General features: G+C 51.2%; 1 protein-coding gene across 1 annotated transcript in view; it reads right to left on the bottom strand.

The window, feature by feature from the left end:
- Window positions 1–987: 987 nt before the first annotated feature.
- The window catches only part of Drg2 (developmentally regulated GTP binding protein 2), a 15,762-nt gene continuing 2,063 nt past the window's right edge, over window positions 988–14,686 (bottom strand). The window contains exons 2-13 of the mRNA XM_008821969.3: window positions 13,624–13,784; window positions 10,295–10,384; window positions 9,707–9,767; window positions 8,947–9,037; window positions 8,427–8,499; window positions 8,219–8,309; window positions 7,569–7,666; window positions 7,118–7,194; window positions 5,748–5,836; window positions 5,013–5,071; window positions 1,995–2,048; window positions 988–1,682 (exon numbers count right to left, since the gene is read on the bottom strand). Coding sequence (XP_008820191.2) covers window positions 1,596–1,682; window positions 1,995–2,048; window positions 5,013–5,071; window positions 5,748–5,836; window positions 7,118–7,194; window positions 7,569–7,666; window positions 8,219–8,309; window positions 8,427–8,499; window positions 8,947–9,037; window positions 9,707–9,767; window positions 10,295–10,384; window positions 13,624–13,784 — 1,031 coding nt within the window. The 3' untranslated portion in view covers window positions 988–1,595. The remainder of the gene's footprint in view (window positions 1,683–1,994; window positions 2,049–5,012; window positions 5,072–5,747; window positions 5,837–7,117; window positions 7,195–7,568; window positions 7,667–8,218; window positions 8,310–8,426; window positions 8,500–8,946; window positions 9,038–9,706; window positions 9,768–10,294; window positions 10,385–13,623; window positions 13,785–14,686) is intronic.

A 14,686-nucleotide genomic window follows, 5' to 3' on the forward strand; every position in this document is an offset into this window, starting at 1 on the left:
GTCTGCAGTCTCAGACTTCAGCCTGAACTGTCCTGGCCCAGCTACCACCTTTCTCAGCTGGCCTAGAGGGGCAGAATAGGCTTGGACTTGGCAGCTGCCTTGGGAACTCATGGCCTACACAGCCTTTCCTGAAACAGAGGCTCTTCTTGCAGGTAAGGGAGTGACATTGCCCTGGCTAATCCCTTCCTTGAACCCTTGGGGAAAAAGCCCTATCACCCCTACCCTTCCCTCTGCAATGTAGGGGATCAGTGGCAGACCCCAAGGATCCCTTACCTGGGTCCTGTGGCTGGCTCCCCACCTGCATGCTGTCTATTGGGGGTCCTGTGTCTGGCCCCAGTGGCTGACTCTGCAGAGCTGGATGGAGGCCCACACCACTACATTGACTGCTTGGGGCCCAATGCATATTTAATGACATCTATTATTCCTGTTTTGTCTCTGGAAAGCATGAACAGCTGACAGGGGAGTGAGATCAGCCTTGAGAGCAGGCTGGGCTGCAGGCCTGCAAGCCTGCTCCACATGCTAGTGTAGCTATTGCCTCGGAGCTCTCCCCACTCCTGGCAGCTGTACAGAACCTGTGTAATTTACCCCCCAGACCCCAAAGGCACTCCTCCTTCCTCTACAGATAGTCAAGAGTATTTGTGTGCCTCCCAGGCACAGCCCCTGATTGGGGCAGTAGGCACTGGCCAGCACCAGTGGCCCCTCCGTTCTGGCTTGAGTGTCAGCTACCCTGCACTGAGGAGCCCTCTTGCTCTTCCAAAGTAGTCTCAAGGGCCCCCAAAAGATGCCATTGGCAGCTGAGCCTGGCCTCTAGTGGGTCCGTGGTGGGCACCCACAGTCACTGGCCAGTCTTCCTGGGCTGGGGCAGATTCTGCCTCCTTTTGGCTACCCAGGCCCAAGCCACACTCACCCCCTACTCAATCTACCAGGTTGATTGCTGCCCCACCCCCACTGCACCAAGCAACAGCCCTGCAAGTTTGCAAAGTTCCCTTAGTCTGGACAGGAATCACTTTCCAGTCTTTATTTTAGAAAGGAGAGCAGAGATAAGAGCTTGGAAGGGAAGCAGAGCCAAACTCAGAGGTCCCATCCAGGCAGCCAGGAGCTGCCCTGGGAGGGGCTCAAGGGGGAGGCACTTTAGGGTACTTTGAGTGGGCCCTGGTTTTCACCAGGACTAACCCTGTGTGGAAGGACCTGTGGGGACTTCATCCAGGGCCCTCTGAGTGCTAGAAAGTTGGCAGGCACCTCAGCCTCAGGGATCCAGATAGGCCCATCTTGAGCCTGGGTCAACTGGAGGCCCTGGCTGGGAGGAGGCAGGAAACTAGCTCCTTCAGTGTCCAGATGGGGCACAGGATACAGATATAGGCTGTGGGCTCCTGATAAGGAACACTGTCATAGGAACAGGCTCATGGGAAATGTCCTCAGCAGAACCCTGGTCCCCAGCTTGGTCTCTGCCTCAACAATGAGCCATCTGCTTACTGAAGAAGGTTATGGAAACAGTACACTCAAGGGTCCCTTCCTGGAGTATATGTACTTTTCCTATTTACGTGTCCCAGTAGGTCCAAATCCCCAGGAGCCAGTTCAGCCAGCAGGCAGTATGACTATTTCTTCACAATCTGGATGACGTCCTCATGCTCCATGGTGTGAGTCAAGCCCACTCGCTGAGGACTGTACTTAGTGCTGGTGCCCTGATGAAAGAGCATAGAAGGGCCATGTCGGTCTCTGGATATCCAAGGTTGCAGGAAGCTAGCTAGGTGTATGTGGGTGAAGGGCTCCAGCAGCACAAATATTGTGGGCCTGTTCAGTGAGATGCCTCCTTATTCCGGGCAGGTGGAAAGACCTACTTCCAGCCTGGGTCTATGGGCATACTCACAGAGTGGGACAGACAGACATGAAGGCCCCATGCAGAAGGACAGGGATGCTGCACAGAGGTGTATGGATATTATGCTGAACCTCACCCAGGGGCTACTGGGCCTCCCACCTGGTTCCTGCCCACTCACCCACACCAAGGCGTACTTGAACTGGCTCGCCAGTGACCGATGGATGCGGTGGCACTAGGGGACAAGAGAGTCAGAACATGAGATTCTGTAAATTGGGCCTGAGCTTGGCTGCACACAAAAGCCTGGAGCTTATGCTGCCCACAGCCATTCCATATCAGATGCTCTGACAGCCTAGGAGGATGCGAGTCAAGGCCACTGGCCTCATTAGCACCCAGGAATGCTTTTACAGGTAGCAGTTCTCTGCAAGTCTCTCCTGGACAGTTTGACAGATGCTTCCTCAGAACAGACCAAGAAGGCTTTTCAGAACAACTCTCCTCAACTTAAGAGTCACAGCTGTGGCCTAAGCATCTTGCATATCACATCCCACTCCTTATCCTGAGCCTAGCCCAAGTGCTTCTGGGGGTTGGGGTGGTAAAGGCCACAGGAAGACCCTGAGGGGGTAGCCAGCAATTGCCTCAGAATATGGACCCCTGGTTACCATGGTGATGGTAGCACAGTGGAAGCAGCTGGAGTGGGTCATGCAATGTCATTCCTCTTCCCACCTCTCACAGATCTTATAGGCCCAGGCCTGCAAGAACACTTCCTGAGCAGATTTGGAAGCCAGCTGACTCTGGTCTCCTCTGGGTGGGTGACCAAGGATGCCATAGCCAATGACAAGCACAATAACCAATTCCTACTCACTCCCTAGACCAGAGAGTGAAACACTGATGTCAGCTCTGACCTGAAAATGAGTTTTAAATTTCGTTTAGTTTGCTCATCATTAAAAACAAGAAATGCCACTGGCAGCTTAATATTATCTTTCCTTGGATCTGTTTGAAACTCTGAAAATCAGTGTTCCTCCCCTGCAATTTGCCACAGACCCCACCAGCAGCTCTTCTCATGAAAGGCCACTTCCCTGCAATCCTTTAAGAAAAATTATGGGGCTGGAGATATGGGTCAGCAGTTAAAAGCACTGGCTGCTCTTGCAGAGGCCCTGGGTTTGATTCCCAACACCCACATGGTAGCTAACAACTATTTATAACTCCAGTTCCAGGGGAATAGATGCTGTCTTCTGACCTCTGTGACACAGGTGCACTTGCATGCAAGCAATACACTCATATACATAAAATAAAAATAAATGTTAAAAATATTAAAAAGAAAAAGAAAAGAAAAATAAGAGTGAACTGAGATGGGAAGACTATTCTTCCTCAGAGTCCTGTCTCATTCCATGATGAACTTCTGCTCCAGGACCCCTGAGCCTCTTGGCTCTCAAAGATAAGGTTCACCAGTGCTCATCTGAAGGGTTAGAGCTGGTATGTCACAAAGCCCCAGGGGACTATCATCCCCAGGTGAGAGACTGAGGCTGAGGCAAAGGATAAGGAGCTAAGTATGCCTGTAGGACTAGCTGGCTCCTCTGACCTCAGTAAGCACCCATGCTGTAATGCATGCCATAGGGGCAGGCCTTGTCTTCAAACTGGCACCTCAGACAGTTGAGTGTCCTAGAAGTACCTATGTAGGGAAGGTAGCCACTGAAGGGAAGTCTTCTCTGGGACAAAGTCCAGGCTCTGAGCAAAGGCCCAAAGCCCTCTCCCACCACATTGTCCTTTTCTCCTTTTGGGTTAGTACCTGCTGCCTGTGCCCATTCCTCACCTTCATTCCTGCCTCTGGGTCTTTATACATGCCTTTCCTGATGTTCTGCTGTTCCTACTGGCTATGATGAGAACCCCAAGTTCTCTGGATAAGCAGCTTGGCCTGGGAGGGAGGACCCAAGAAGGGCTAATACCTGTATCTAGGGAGCTCACTAGGCTCCCAGCATGGGACACATCAACTACAGCTCCACAAGAGTTCTGAATGGAATCTAACACAGAGATCCTTGTGAGGGACTGAGGTGACTCAGATTGGTATTCTTGAGCCTCCGTAGCTCATATCCAGCCTGCTGACTTATGAAATCTGGGCCCAGAAGAAGAGGTAACTGGCTTGGTCCTGTGTGTCCAAAGCTGACACCAGTAGGCTCCGGCTGGGCTTGCCAAATGAAAGGAGTCATGAGAGCAGACCACTGGCCTGCTGACCATGGTCCTTCTGAGGGACAACAAGGACAGCCAGTCCCCTCCTCCACAGCACAAATCCTGATAAATAATGGGCTAGAGGAAAACAAAAGCTCAAGAACATGACCATGTGACCTAAAGCTTGTTTCCAAGCTCTGAGTGCTCATCTGCTCCTTAGGGGTGCCTCAGACAGCAGTTCCAACAGGGATAGGTGCCCTTATATCCTAAACCCAGAACTCCTTGCCTAGGATGTCCCATGCTCAGGTCTGCATTAATTGCAGCTTGGACTCCAGGGCAGCTCAGGTCACTTCCTCCAAACAGTTTCCTGAACTACATGTGGACCTACCACAGCCCCACAACCTTCATACAACTGCTGGGATCTGGGGTCAGGGGCCTGACATCTGCTGAGCTCTGGTAAGGCCAGGGCTACTATATCAGGTGCTGATGTTCAATGAATGTGTTGGGACAGGAAGCAGCCAGAACCATCCTGGGCTGGGAGCAAAGTGGAATAGCTAGGTCGTGCAGCCACGGGAGGATCTAAGCCCTGGATGGATCTGTCACTGGGTAGGAGGGCAGAAGATTGGAGGGCCTTTCCCAGGCTCTGCTTCAGCCACACTGGAGAAGCTGGGAATACTAACACAATGGATGACAGCTCTCCTTCACCGACTATCAGAATGACCCTGCACCTGTAGCACTGGGGGTAGAGTGACAAGACCACTGCTCACTGGCATCTTCCCAGTGCCAGATGGCCAGTTGAGCTTTGTGTAATGTGATCTTAATCACCTAGGAGTACCGTACTTTACAGCACAGGGACAGATGCCCCACACACAGCTAGGAAGGGGTGGTGTGGCCACCACCGCGGCACATCTTACTAGAGGAACATCCAAGAACCAGGCAAGGCCTGGCAGCCTGTCTTCACCCACCCTCCCCACCTTGGCTGGGGACACTTTGGATACCCAGGATTCTCAGCCCATCCCAGCAGCTTTCAACTTACCACGTGTTCAACAGAGGCCCCTTTCCGGAGAATGATGGCATCTGTGAAGTCTGGCCTCTCTGTAGAGAGATGGAGGAATATCAACTAGTCTCTGCCCACAATGGCACGGGCTTCCTTTCCAAGGGGGTCTCTGGCTACAGAGGCCTTTCCTCTCTTCCAAGCACCCTAGCCTCGCCTCTTGCTGATACATCTTCGGTATAGAACCTTGTGCCACCTTCTACAATTGTGACCTTAACACAGAAAGCCAATCAAAGTCCAGGATTCACAGGCCTGCTACCCTGTTACCTATGATGGCACCCAATGAGGAGTCACTGGTGTGTCTGGACTGAATGTGCAGGGAGCTGGAGCCTGGGTGGCAAGCTATAAGTTTTTAAGGACAGGGTTATCACAAACTGCCCAAACTCAGTCATGGGGCACCCAGGGGCATGTGGGCATGTGTGTACCAGAGACAGGGACAGAGTAAGAAGTCTAAAGCTCCTAACAAGGGGCCTGCTACTGTGTAGGGAAGGCAAGAGGGCAAGGCCAGTAGGGACCTAGGGCAGCCTTCAGACCAGCTGCCCCATAGCTGGCATCTCTGCCACATGGGCTCAGGTCAAGGTTTTCATCTACTTGGGGAGAAGGGCAAGGCCTGCTCTAATAGGCTGGCACCGAGGCCTCTGGGTGTGACATGCAGACTAGCAGTCCTGGGGATGTGGGGCAGGCTCAGCCATTTCTGAGCTGGCACCCTCAACTCACGCCCTCTCTTCTTGGTGTAGATGCAGGTGAGGGCCAAGTACTCCCAGAGCATCTCCAGCAGGTAGTCCAGGTTCAGCTTCATGCCACAGCTGCAGAGAGGGAAGTGTCAGACAGGCGGGCTCTGGGGCTCAGAAGCCACTGTCTCGTGACTTCTCACTGTTGGAGAGTACCACTAAGACCAATGATGTGGCTCTGCTAGTGCCACTGGGAACATGCAGGTTACTCTGATGGCAGCTGGATGCTTTGATCACCAGTGCCTTGGGTCACCCAGGCTCAGGCACAACACAGGTCAACGTCCCCCTATGGATAAGCTTTGTTGCATGTTACAGGGAATCCATGGTATCTGTGATGAAGACAGGCCTGTTGTGTTAGGACCATGAGCATGCTCACCCCTCAAGAGGGCAGAGGGACTGCCAAAGGCCTAGGCCACCCATAGGTATCTCAGAACACAGAGGGAGGAACCCAGGTTCTGGAGCAGCCAGACCCAGGAGGCCCTTGGTGCTGTGTGAGTATAATCAGGGAAAGGCATCCACCTCCCAAGCCAAGGATGTGCATGTCCTAGGCAGCCCAGGCTGTCTGGAAGACAGCAGGAGAGAGGACTAAGGCCTCCCTGCTGCAGGAATGCTGCTCTCTGCAGTAGCTGTAATGCCTGGTAGCAGTCCTCAGCCATTACCTGTACCAGCTACCTCAACTTGGTCCCTGACTATCTGCTTCTGCAAGCCATCAGAGCACCAGCTTTGAGTCAGGAAAGCAGAGGAACAGAGGACTCAGAATACCTCCCAAAAGGCCAGACACCCATGCACGTCAGGCCAGGATAAAACCTCAAATGATAACACCTACATATGAGACTGCCTGTCTTCCTCAATGCCTCCAGGATGGGGACGCCTCCTCTTAGAAGCAGCACTGGGGAAGCAAGCAGTGGCTACTAGCCAGAGTCACCTGTGACTCAGTAAAGGGCAGGAAGTAGCAACCAGAGGTGGACTTCACCCATCTAGGCTTTAGTTTCCTCTTCTGTCTGAGCAGTGGTCAGACAAGATACAGTTCCCAAGGTGGCAGCACAAGTGGTCACACTGAGCTTTCTGGGGACTGTGGTCACTACTAGACTAAGAAGCTTTGTAATTCCTCAGTCTTAGTGTTCTGTTGAGCAGAGCCCACTAGACATTATGACAGACCAGTGTCTCCAGTAGCTATGGAGGCCCTTCTTGCAGTAGCTTCTGGGCCTCGTGCTCTTCTGAGAGATGCTAGGCCATGTGAACCTGCATGAGGTAGAGGGTCTGGCTCTCTCTCAAACTAAGGTGGCCAAGGGCCCCATCCCTTGGGATCAGAACACTCAGAAAGGGTAGCAGGGTGCCAAGATGCCAGTGTCTCACCTGATAACCACGCTGTTGGGTTTTCTGGCCAGACGATCTACTTCTTCCATGGAGATCTGGTCAATTTTGTTATATACCTGAGATTGGATAGTGTAGGTAGGTAGTAGAGAAGGTGCAGTCAGGCCAGGCCAGAGCCTCAAATGGCAACACCTGCCTCTGGGCCCGCCTGCCTCCATGTCTTCAACCTGGGGGAGGTCCCCCAAAAGAAAACCTGGGTAGATTAGAACCCTTTGTCTCCAACTCTGGTAGCTACTAAGGCAGGGGAGGGGGACAGGAAGAGCCCTAGCTCCGCATTCCTCTCAGAAGCCTGGTGAGGTAGGAGTAGCAATAGCTAGTCCCCAGGCAGCCATCTGGGTCATTGGAGCTCAGAGATGCACTTAGAGGAAAGGCTATGTGGTCTGAGCCAGGGCACCTCTTCCACCCAAACAGCCTGGGCCACCATGCCACTTACATACAGGCAGGGCATGTATACCCGGTTGCCCACAATCACATCGATGAACTCATCTGGAGAGCAGTCTTCTCGGAAGAGTACTTCCGCATTGAAGATCTCTGAGGAGCTCAGATTAAGGACAAGCTGTGTACTAGTGCCCCTAAGTGCTCTTCAGTGAGGGCCAAGGGACACATGTTGGCCATAAGGACCTGGTTACCATCTGTTTGTGAATTTTCACTGTCCAGCAGTGAAAAACCACCTGGAACCCCAGGCCACTGTTTAGGAACACCGTATGAAAGCTGGTGGGACCATCTGTAACACAAGTCTGCCCTGGGAACCATCCTACCCCTGCTTGCACCTGCTGTGGCCTGCTGGATTTGATTGGTTGGCATTTCTGAGCTAGGCTCAGGTCTGCCTGAGGCCCTGGCCCATCCCCTAGCCCTCAATAACAGATGCACACACAGCTCCTGCTTCTTCCTGAGGCTTCCCCAGCCCCAGGACCCCCAGACCTCAGGGTAGTTTTGCAGAACATCTTGTCTTCCAGATGTTGCCTGGCCACCTGAACATCCCAAACTCAGTGAAGAGCCAGGAAGCCATTGCCAAGTGTATGGCTGGGTTCTGGGCCCTGCCAGCTGCCCCTGGGGGCTAGAAGGTCCTTCCTGGAAGGATACTGTACTCATGCAGGATGAGCTGTACCAGCTTCTCTGAGCACTGTGTCAGTGTGACGGTCGAGTTAAAGGAGATACCACCACCTTTCTTCGGCTGAAACAAGGGAGAGGCAGGAAGAGCTGCTGATGAAGGGGCAGCAGTATCGGCTGTCCAGGCCATGCTAAGAGCCATGCAGTCCCCATCCTGCCCCTGGTCAGGGTATGGACATACCTTGAAGTAGATGTTGGGCTTGTGCTTGTTCAGGCGGATACCCACAGATTCCAGCTCCTTCTCCAGCAGGGACCTAGGTAAAGCCTGAGCCTTCACAGGTTGTCCCCAAGCAAACCACATGACTTCTCCATGGCCTAGGTGGACTTGCCTGCCTGGGCAGAAGCCAGCTCCCTTCTCTAACCCCTTCCCTAGGAACCCAACAGCCCAAAATTGTGGTGGCACCTCTAATGCAGAGGCCAGGCCATGCCTCCATGGGTGCCAGAAGAAGGTGAAGAGCTCGAAAGGGCCTGCTGCTAGAGGCAGGCTGGTGTGCCCCTCTGACAGCAGGGGTGGGCAAATACCAAGGCTAGGCTGTGCTCCTTGCACCCTGGCCTAAGATATCCAGTCTTGGCTAGACACTACCTAGAGGTAGGGGGGCATCTAGGCTGGCTGGTGCTAGGTTAGCCACAGAACACCCACCACAAGCCAGAGACATATGTTGCTCCTGGCCCTGTGAGCCACCCTGCCCTGCTGCACAGACCTCTGCACATCTCCCTTGGTGGCATCCAGCATCATGACCACGACATCGGCTGTGCGTGCTACAGCGATCACCTGCCGACCCCGGCCTCGCCCTAGACAGGTAGAGGGAAGGGTGTGTCTCAATAAGGCACAGGCAAACATAGGGTGGTGTGATGATGCAGCCTACAATACCCCAGATTCCTGTCCTTCATGCCCCCTCCCCCCACTGTCTCTGTTTTACACCCTGTGCTATGATTTCCCTGGCATTCTGGGGACTCCACAAGCTATTTTATCCATGAAGGCTTTACTTTATTTATTTATTTATTTATTTATTTATTTAGTTTGAGACAGGATTCACCTATGTAGACTAGGCTGGTCTTGAACTTATGATCCCCCTGATCCTCCTGCTTCAACCTCCTGAGTGCTAGGAATATAGGTGTATACTACCTTAGCCCAGCTAAAACTGGTTCTAGAAGTCACCACCTTAAGTGGAGTGACTGGGTGATGATGACCTTCCTCCCCTTCTTATTCTTGAAGTCACCTCATCCTCCACACTTTATAAATACTCCTAGATGCTGTTGTGAATTTGGTACTACCATGCCCATTGCAAAGATAAGGAGACTGAGGCTTGACTTAGACATACTCAATCAACCACCGGCCCAAGATCAGAAAGTGAAAGTGACACTAGCATCTGAATTAGAGCAGAACTAGGGATCCAGGCTCCACAAGAGCCCCACCCACTTTCAATCCAGCCTGTCTCCACCCGCCTACCCCGCTCCCACCTTGCGCAGCTCCTTCAATGATTCCAGGAAGGTCCAAGAGCTGGATGTTGGCCCCTTTGTACTAGGAAGAAGAGAAGGGTGAGGCAAGGCTGGATCACTGTGGCTAGGAGCCTGCCTGGGCCCAACAGCTGGTGCTAACTATGACCATGTCTGGGCCTGATCAAAACCTTGGCCTCACATAGGCTACAGCCCAAGGGCTGGAGCTGTCTAGGGGTCCATGGAACTCACTGCTGAGGTAGCCAATAAATCAGCTCATGTGGTGATACAAGGCCCCAACACCTGCTGCCCAGGCAAGCATGGCCTGAGGGTTTTAAACTTTACAAGGGGCAAAGGTCCAACCAGCTAGTAGTCAGGGATCAGAGCTAGATGTACAGGGAACAAAGAATTGAGGGGAACCAGGCAGAGCTGCCACATGTGGGCCTGACCTACTAGGCCAAATTAGGGCTCCAGGCTAGCCAGGCGCCTCCCAGGTTGTGAGAAGGTTCTGGGTGCTTCTGGGTGTCCCCACATAGGCCCACTCAAATGCTCATACAATGCACACCCCACAAGTATGCCTCTCCCAGGTAGGGTCCATCACACTCCACTTACTTCAATGACCCCAGGGATGCATGTCAGGGTGGTGAATTCATAGGACGCAGCTTCGCTGGCTGTGGAGGTCATCAGACTCAGGAATGTGGACTAGGAGAAAAAGAAGGCTGCTGCCCTACAGAGTCTTGACCCAGCTTCCTGGGTAAGTCTCTGTGGGGGTTGTTTGGGTAGAGAGGAAGAGCCTTCCTTTCCCTCAGCCCGGGGACTTGGGTGAGTGTGAGTAACTGCTCAGAGATGTGGCCTCTAGCCTACAAAGATAGGTTGGCACCACAGCTCATGCTCTGTGAAGGCCCCAGGTCTAGCTCAGGTACATAAAGGGACTGGTTCCTACGGTCTTGCCATATGAATCAGGAACCCTTCTCTGGTCTTACACAGGCCTCTAGGTTTCTGGTCACACTGCACTGGTGAAACTAGGACCCTGTGTGCTGCTGGGTCAGGAGGGGTTAAAGAGGTGCCCACAGACAGAGGGACTGGTCCTGAGAGTAATGGCTGCTTAGATACCCACAATGCTGCTAGAGGTCAACTTGGGGACACTCCTGATCCTAGATCATCAGATGGGCATCCTACAGGGCAAGTGAGATCTACCTCAGGACTCAGACCCTGAGGGCCTGACTCTCTCTGACACACATTTTAATTACAGAGGGTGAAACAAATCAAACAAAATATGCCTGACCTATAGCAAGCACTCAGGGAATGGTGGCTGTTGTCCACTCCCTTCTTCGGTGTGCTGCTTTGTGATGAATTCAGAAGTTATACCCAGCCCAGCTGGTGTCTGCAAGCCTACATTTGAGCAGCCTCCTCACTGGCCTCCTGTGTCCATGTTTGTTCTGCTCTAGACGCCGGAGATCCTGGTTAAAAGTAAGTCAGCAGTCTGATCTTGATTTCTACCCCTATGCTCCAAAAAAGGAACCAGGGCTCCCTGAAGAAACCACAGATCTTAGGAAGTAGATCAGATGAGTCATAAGCACTTTGCAGAGTGAGGCCAGACTGGAGAAACAAAATGGCAGGAACATGTCGAAGCAGCCAGCGAAACATTTCCAAATCTAGGACTTCATGCAAAATACCTGACCAGCACTTTGCAAAAGTGTCAAGGTCATCAAATCAGAATGGAACTATGGTCAGTGGCAGAGTGCTGTTATCCTCAGCACTCAAGAGAAAAAGAGGTGAGGGGATGGAGAGAAGGTCTATCAGTTAAGAGCACTGGCTGCACTTGTAGAGGGCCTGGCTTCAGTTCCCATACCCACGTGGTGGCTCACAACCATGTGAAACTCCAGTTCCAGAGGATCTGATGCCTTCTGGCCTCCAAAGGTACCAGGCATACATGTGCTGCACATAGATATATGCAGGTAAAACACTCATACACATAAATAAAAATAACTAAATAGGCTACAGAGATGCTCAGATGGTTAAGAGCACTGACTGCTCTTGCAGTGGACTCAGGTTTGAATCTTAGCACCCACATGACGGCTAACAACCATCCTTAACTCCAGCTCCAGAGGATCTGACACCCTCTTCTGACTTCTGAGGGCAATGCATGATATGTATGGGTACACATAATACATGCAGGTAACACACTCATACACATAAAATAAAATAAATTCTGGGGGGAGAGGGGAAAAGCAGGTAGATAGCTGAGTCAGTAAAGTGTTTGCTTTGCAAGCATGAAGACCTGAGTTTGATCCCCAGAACCCATGTAAAAAAGCAAGGTATGGTTTTAAAATCTCAGCACTGGGAAAGTGGAGGAAGGGGATCCCTGGAGCTTACTGGCCAGGTAGTGTAGCCTATTTGGCAACATCCAGAGCAGTTAGAGGCCCTGTCTCAAAAAACAAGGTGAACAGCTCCCAGGAAATGATACTTGACATTGTCTTCTGGCCTCCACATGGATGTGCATGTACCTGTATACACATGAACATGAAAAAAATAAAAATAAAAAAGCATGACAAGAGACTGCCTAGACTTTGGGAGACATGCCAAGTGAATGTGATACGGGATCCAGATTGGCAGGTAGAAATTAAGGAGATATGAATAAAGTACAGACCTGGGTAACAACTGACACTGCTTCATGAGTTATGACATGGGCACTATTGTTGTACATGCTGTTAACAACTGGTTGTGAGGCCCAGGGAAACTATACTGTAAATACAAGATTAGTCTAATATTAAAAACTTAAGAGAGCTGGGTGTGATGATATACACCTTTAATCCCAGCACTCAGGAGGCTGAGGCAGGTGGATCTCTGGGAGACTGAGGCCAGCCTGGTCTACATAGTGAGTTCTAGGCCAGCTGGGGCTACAGGGGGACACTGTCTCAAAAAAACACAAAGAACAACAACAACAAAAAACAACTACCACCACCAAGAGAAAACCACAGAACTTATGGGCTGGTGAAATGGCTCAAAAGGTAAAGGAGCTTGTCTCAAGCCTGACCACCTAAGGTTCATCCATAGGACCTACATGGTAGAAGGAGAAAACTGACTTCCACAAAGGTTGGGTGCTTTGGTAATGCCCCCCACCATTACACATACACACTCGTTAAATAAATTAATTAAAATACAGTAAGAATTTTTTGGTCTTTTTGAGACAGGGTCTCTCTGTAGCCCCAGCTGTCCTGGAACTCACTATGTAGACCAAGCTGGCCTGGAACTGGCAAGGATCTGCCTGCCTCTGCTTCCCAAGTGCCACCACACCTGGCTATAATACAGTAAGAATTTTTTTTTTTAAATCCTCAACTCAAAGAGCTGGGTGTGGTGGTGCACACCTTTAATCCCAGCACTTGGGAAGCAGAGGCAGGCAGATCTTTGTGAGTGACAACAACAAAAAAACCCTCAATTTATTTACCCGTGCAATGACGCTTAATCTTACTCTCCACATAAAAATCAAATTAGTATGACCTCTGCTCTCACTGTTCCTTCAGCCTGGAATGTCTTCACCCAGAACTCAGCAAGCTTCAACCAATCACTCACCCCAAAAGCCTTCACTGACCCAGATGTGCCTTGCAGGACCTTGGAGCTTGGCACCATCTGAGACACTGCTTGAATTTGCTTATACTGTCTTTTCTCTCAGAGAGGAGGTCTGTGAGCAGGGATAGACAAGACTCTCATTTCCTGCCATGCCAGTATCTGGCACAGTGTCTGGCACAAGGTACACACTCAATAAACACTTGTGCTACTCTGCTGGCTGAGTGGAAGGCTGACTGTTCCTGCTAAAGAGCAGGAAGAAAGGCTCCAAGTCAGAGTGACAGGGAAGTGAGGCAGTGAGGGGCGATGGGGCTTTATTTGCTGGGTAGGTGACATTACTGTTCTCCTCAAGGGCCACATGGATCATCACTGACCTTACCCACAGAGGGAAAGCCGATTAGTGCCACACGGGCATCACCTGACTTCATGACATCAAAGCCTTCTCCTTTGGATGAGGCTGATTTAGATGGTTCCAGGAGCTGGGCCCGATACTTGGCCAGTTTTGCTTTTAGCAGGCCCAGGTGATACTCAGTGGCTGGAGGACATAAAGCAAGGTAGAAATAAGTGTCAAGGTCTTTACCTGGTGGGTCAGATGGGACCCTATATGGGGCCAAGTGATGACTGGGACCATCAGGAGCAGACAAAACAATCACCTCAAGGGGACAGGAGAGAGAAGAGCCACCCTTTTGCATTAGACTCCCCTAGCATCTGTCCCAAGGACTTCAGCAGTCATGACAGTGGTGTCTGGGACACTAGGGAGAGTTGTTTTCTGTTCTCTCTGCTGCTGAAGTCCTTACCAGCAGCAGCCCTACAGTCTGTGAGTCAATCCTGCACAGTGGGGAAGCTCCTGGGTTTTAGTATGACTTGCCAAATCCCAAAGATGTCCAGAGAAAACCTGGTTCATCATGCTAGAATGCATCTCTGGCAGAGTCCAGAAAGCCCCCCTAGCTCTCTGTACTGATAAGTCTCACCTCTGTGGCCGCAGGCAGTGGTATGTGACTCTATGTTTTCTTCTGACTTCTTGCCCCCATCCATGAAGGATAAGACACACTGTTTTCATTGTAAATGGCTCTCCTTTATACTATTAGGGTACCAGACTGTTTCAAAATTTGGAGGAATATGGGATGGGTTATAGTGTTGATGAAGCATTCCAAGTGTTACAAAAATCTTTATGAGAAAGGAGAAATGATTGAGATGGAGAGCCAGGGCCCCACATGACTTGCCTCCCTCCTTCTACTTCTTTGACCACCTATTGTTCCCCAATACATTACAGAGCTAACCTCATTCCTGCCTCAGGACCTTTGAATCTATGGTTGCCTGCATTTCAATCAACTCAATCCCACCCTGCCATTACTGGCTAGAGAAATTACTTAATCTTGTGCATCAGTTTCTTCTTCCTTCCTTCCTTCCTTCCTTCCTTCCTTCCTTCCTTCCTTC

Source organism: Nannospalax galili, unplaced genomic scaffold, assembly GCF_000622305.1.
Source record: "Nannospalax galili isolate Female #2095 unplaced genomic scaffold, S.galili_v1.0 scaffold1448, whole genome shotgun sequence".
NCBI lineage: Eukaryota > Metazoa > Chordata > Mammalia > Rodentia > Spalacidae > Nannospalax > Nannospalax galili.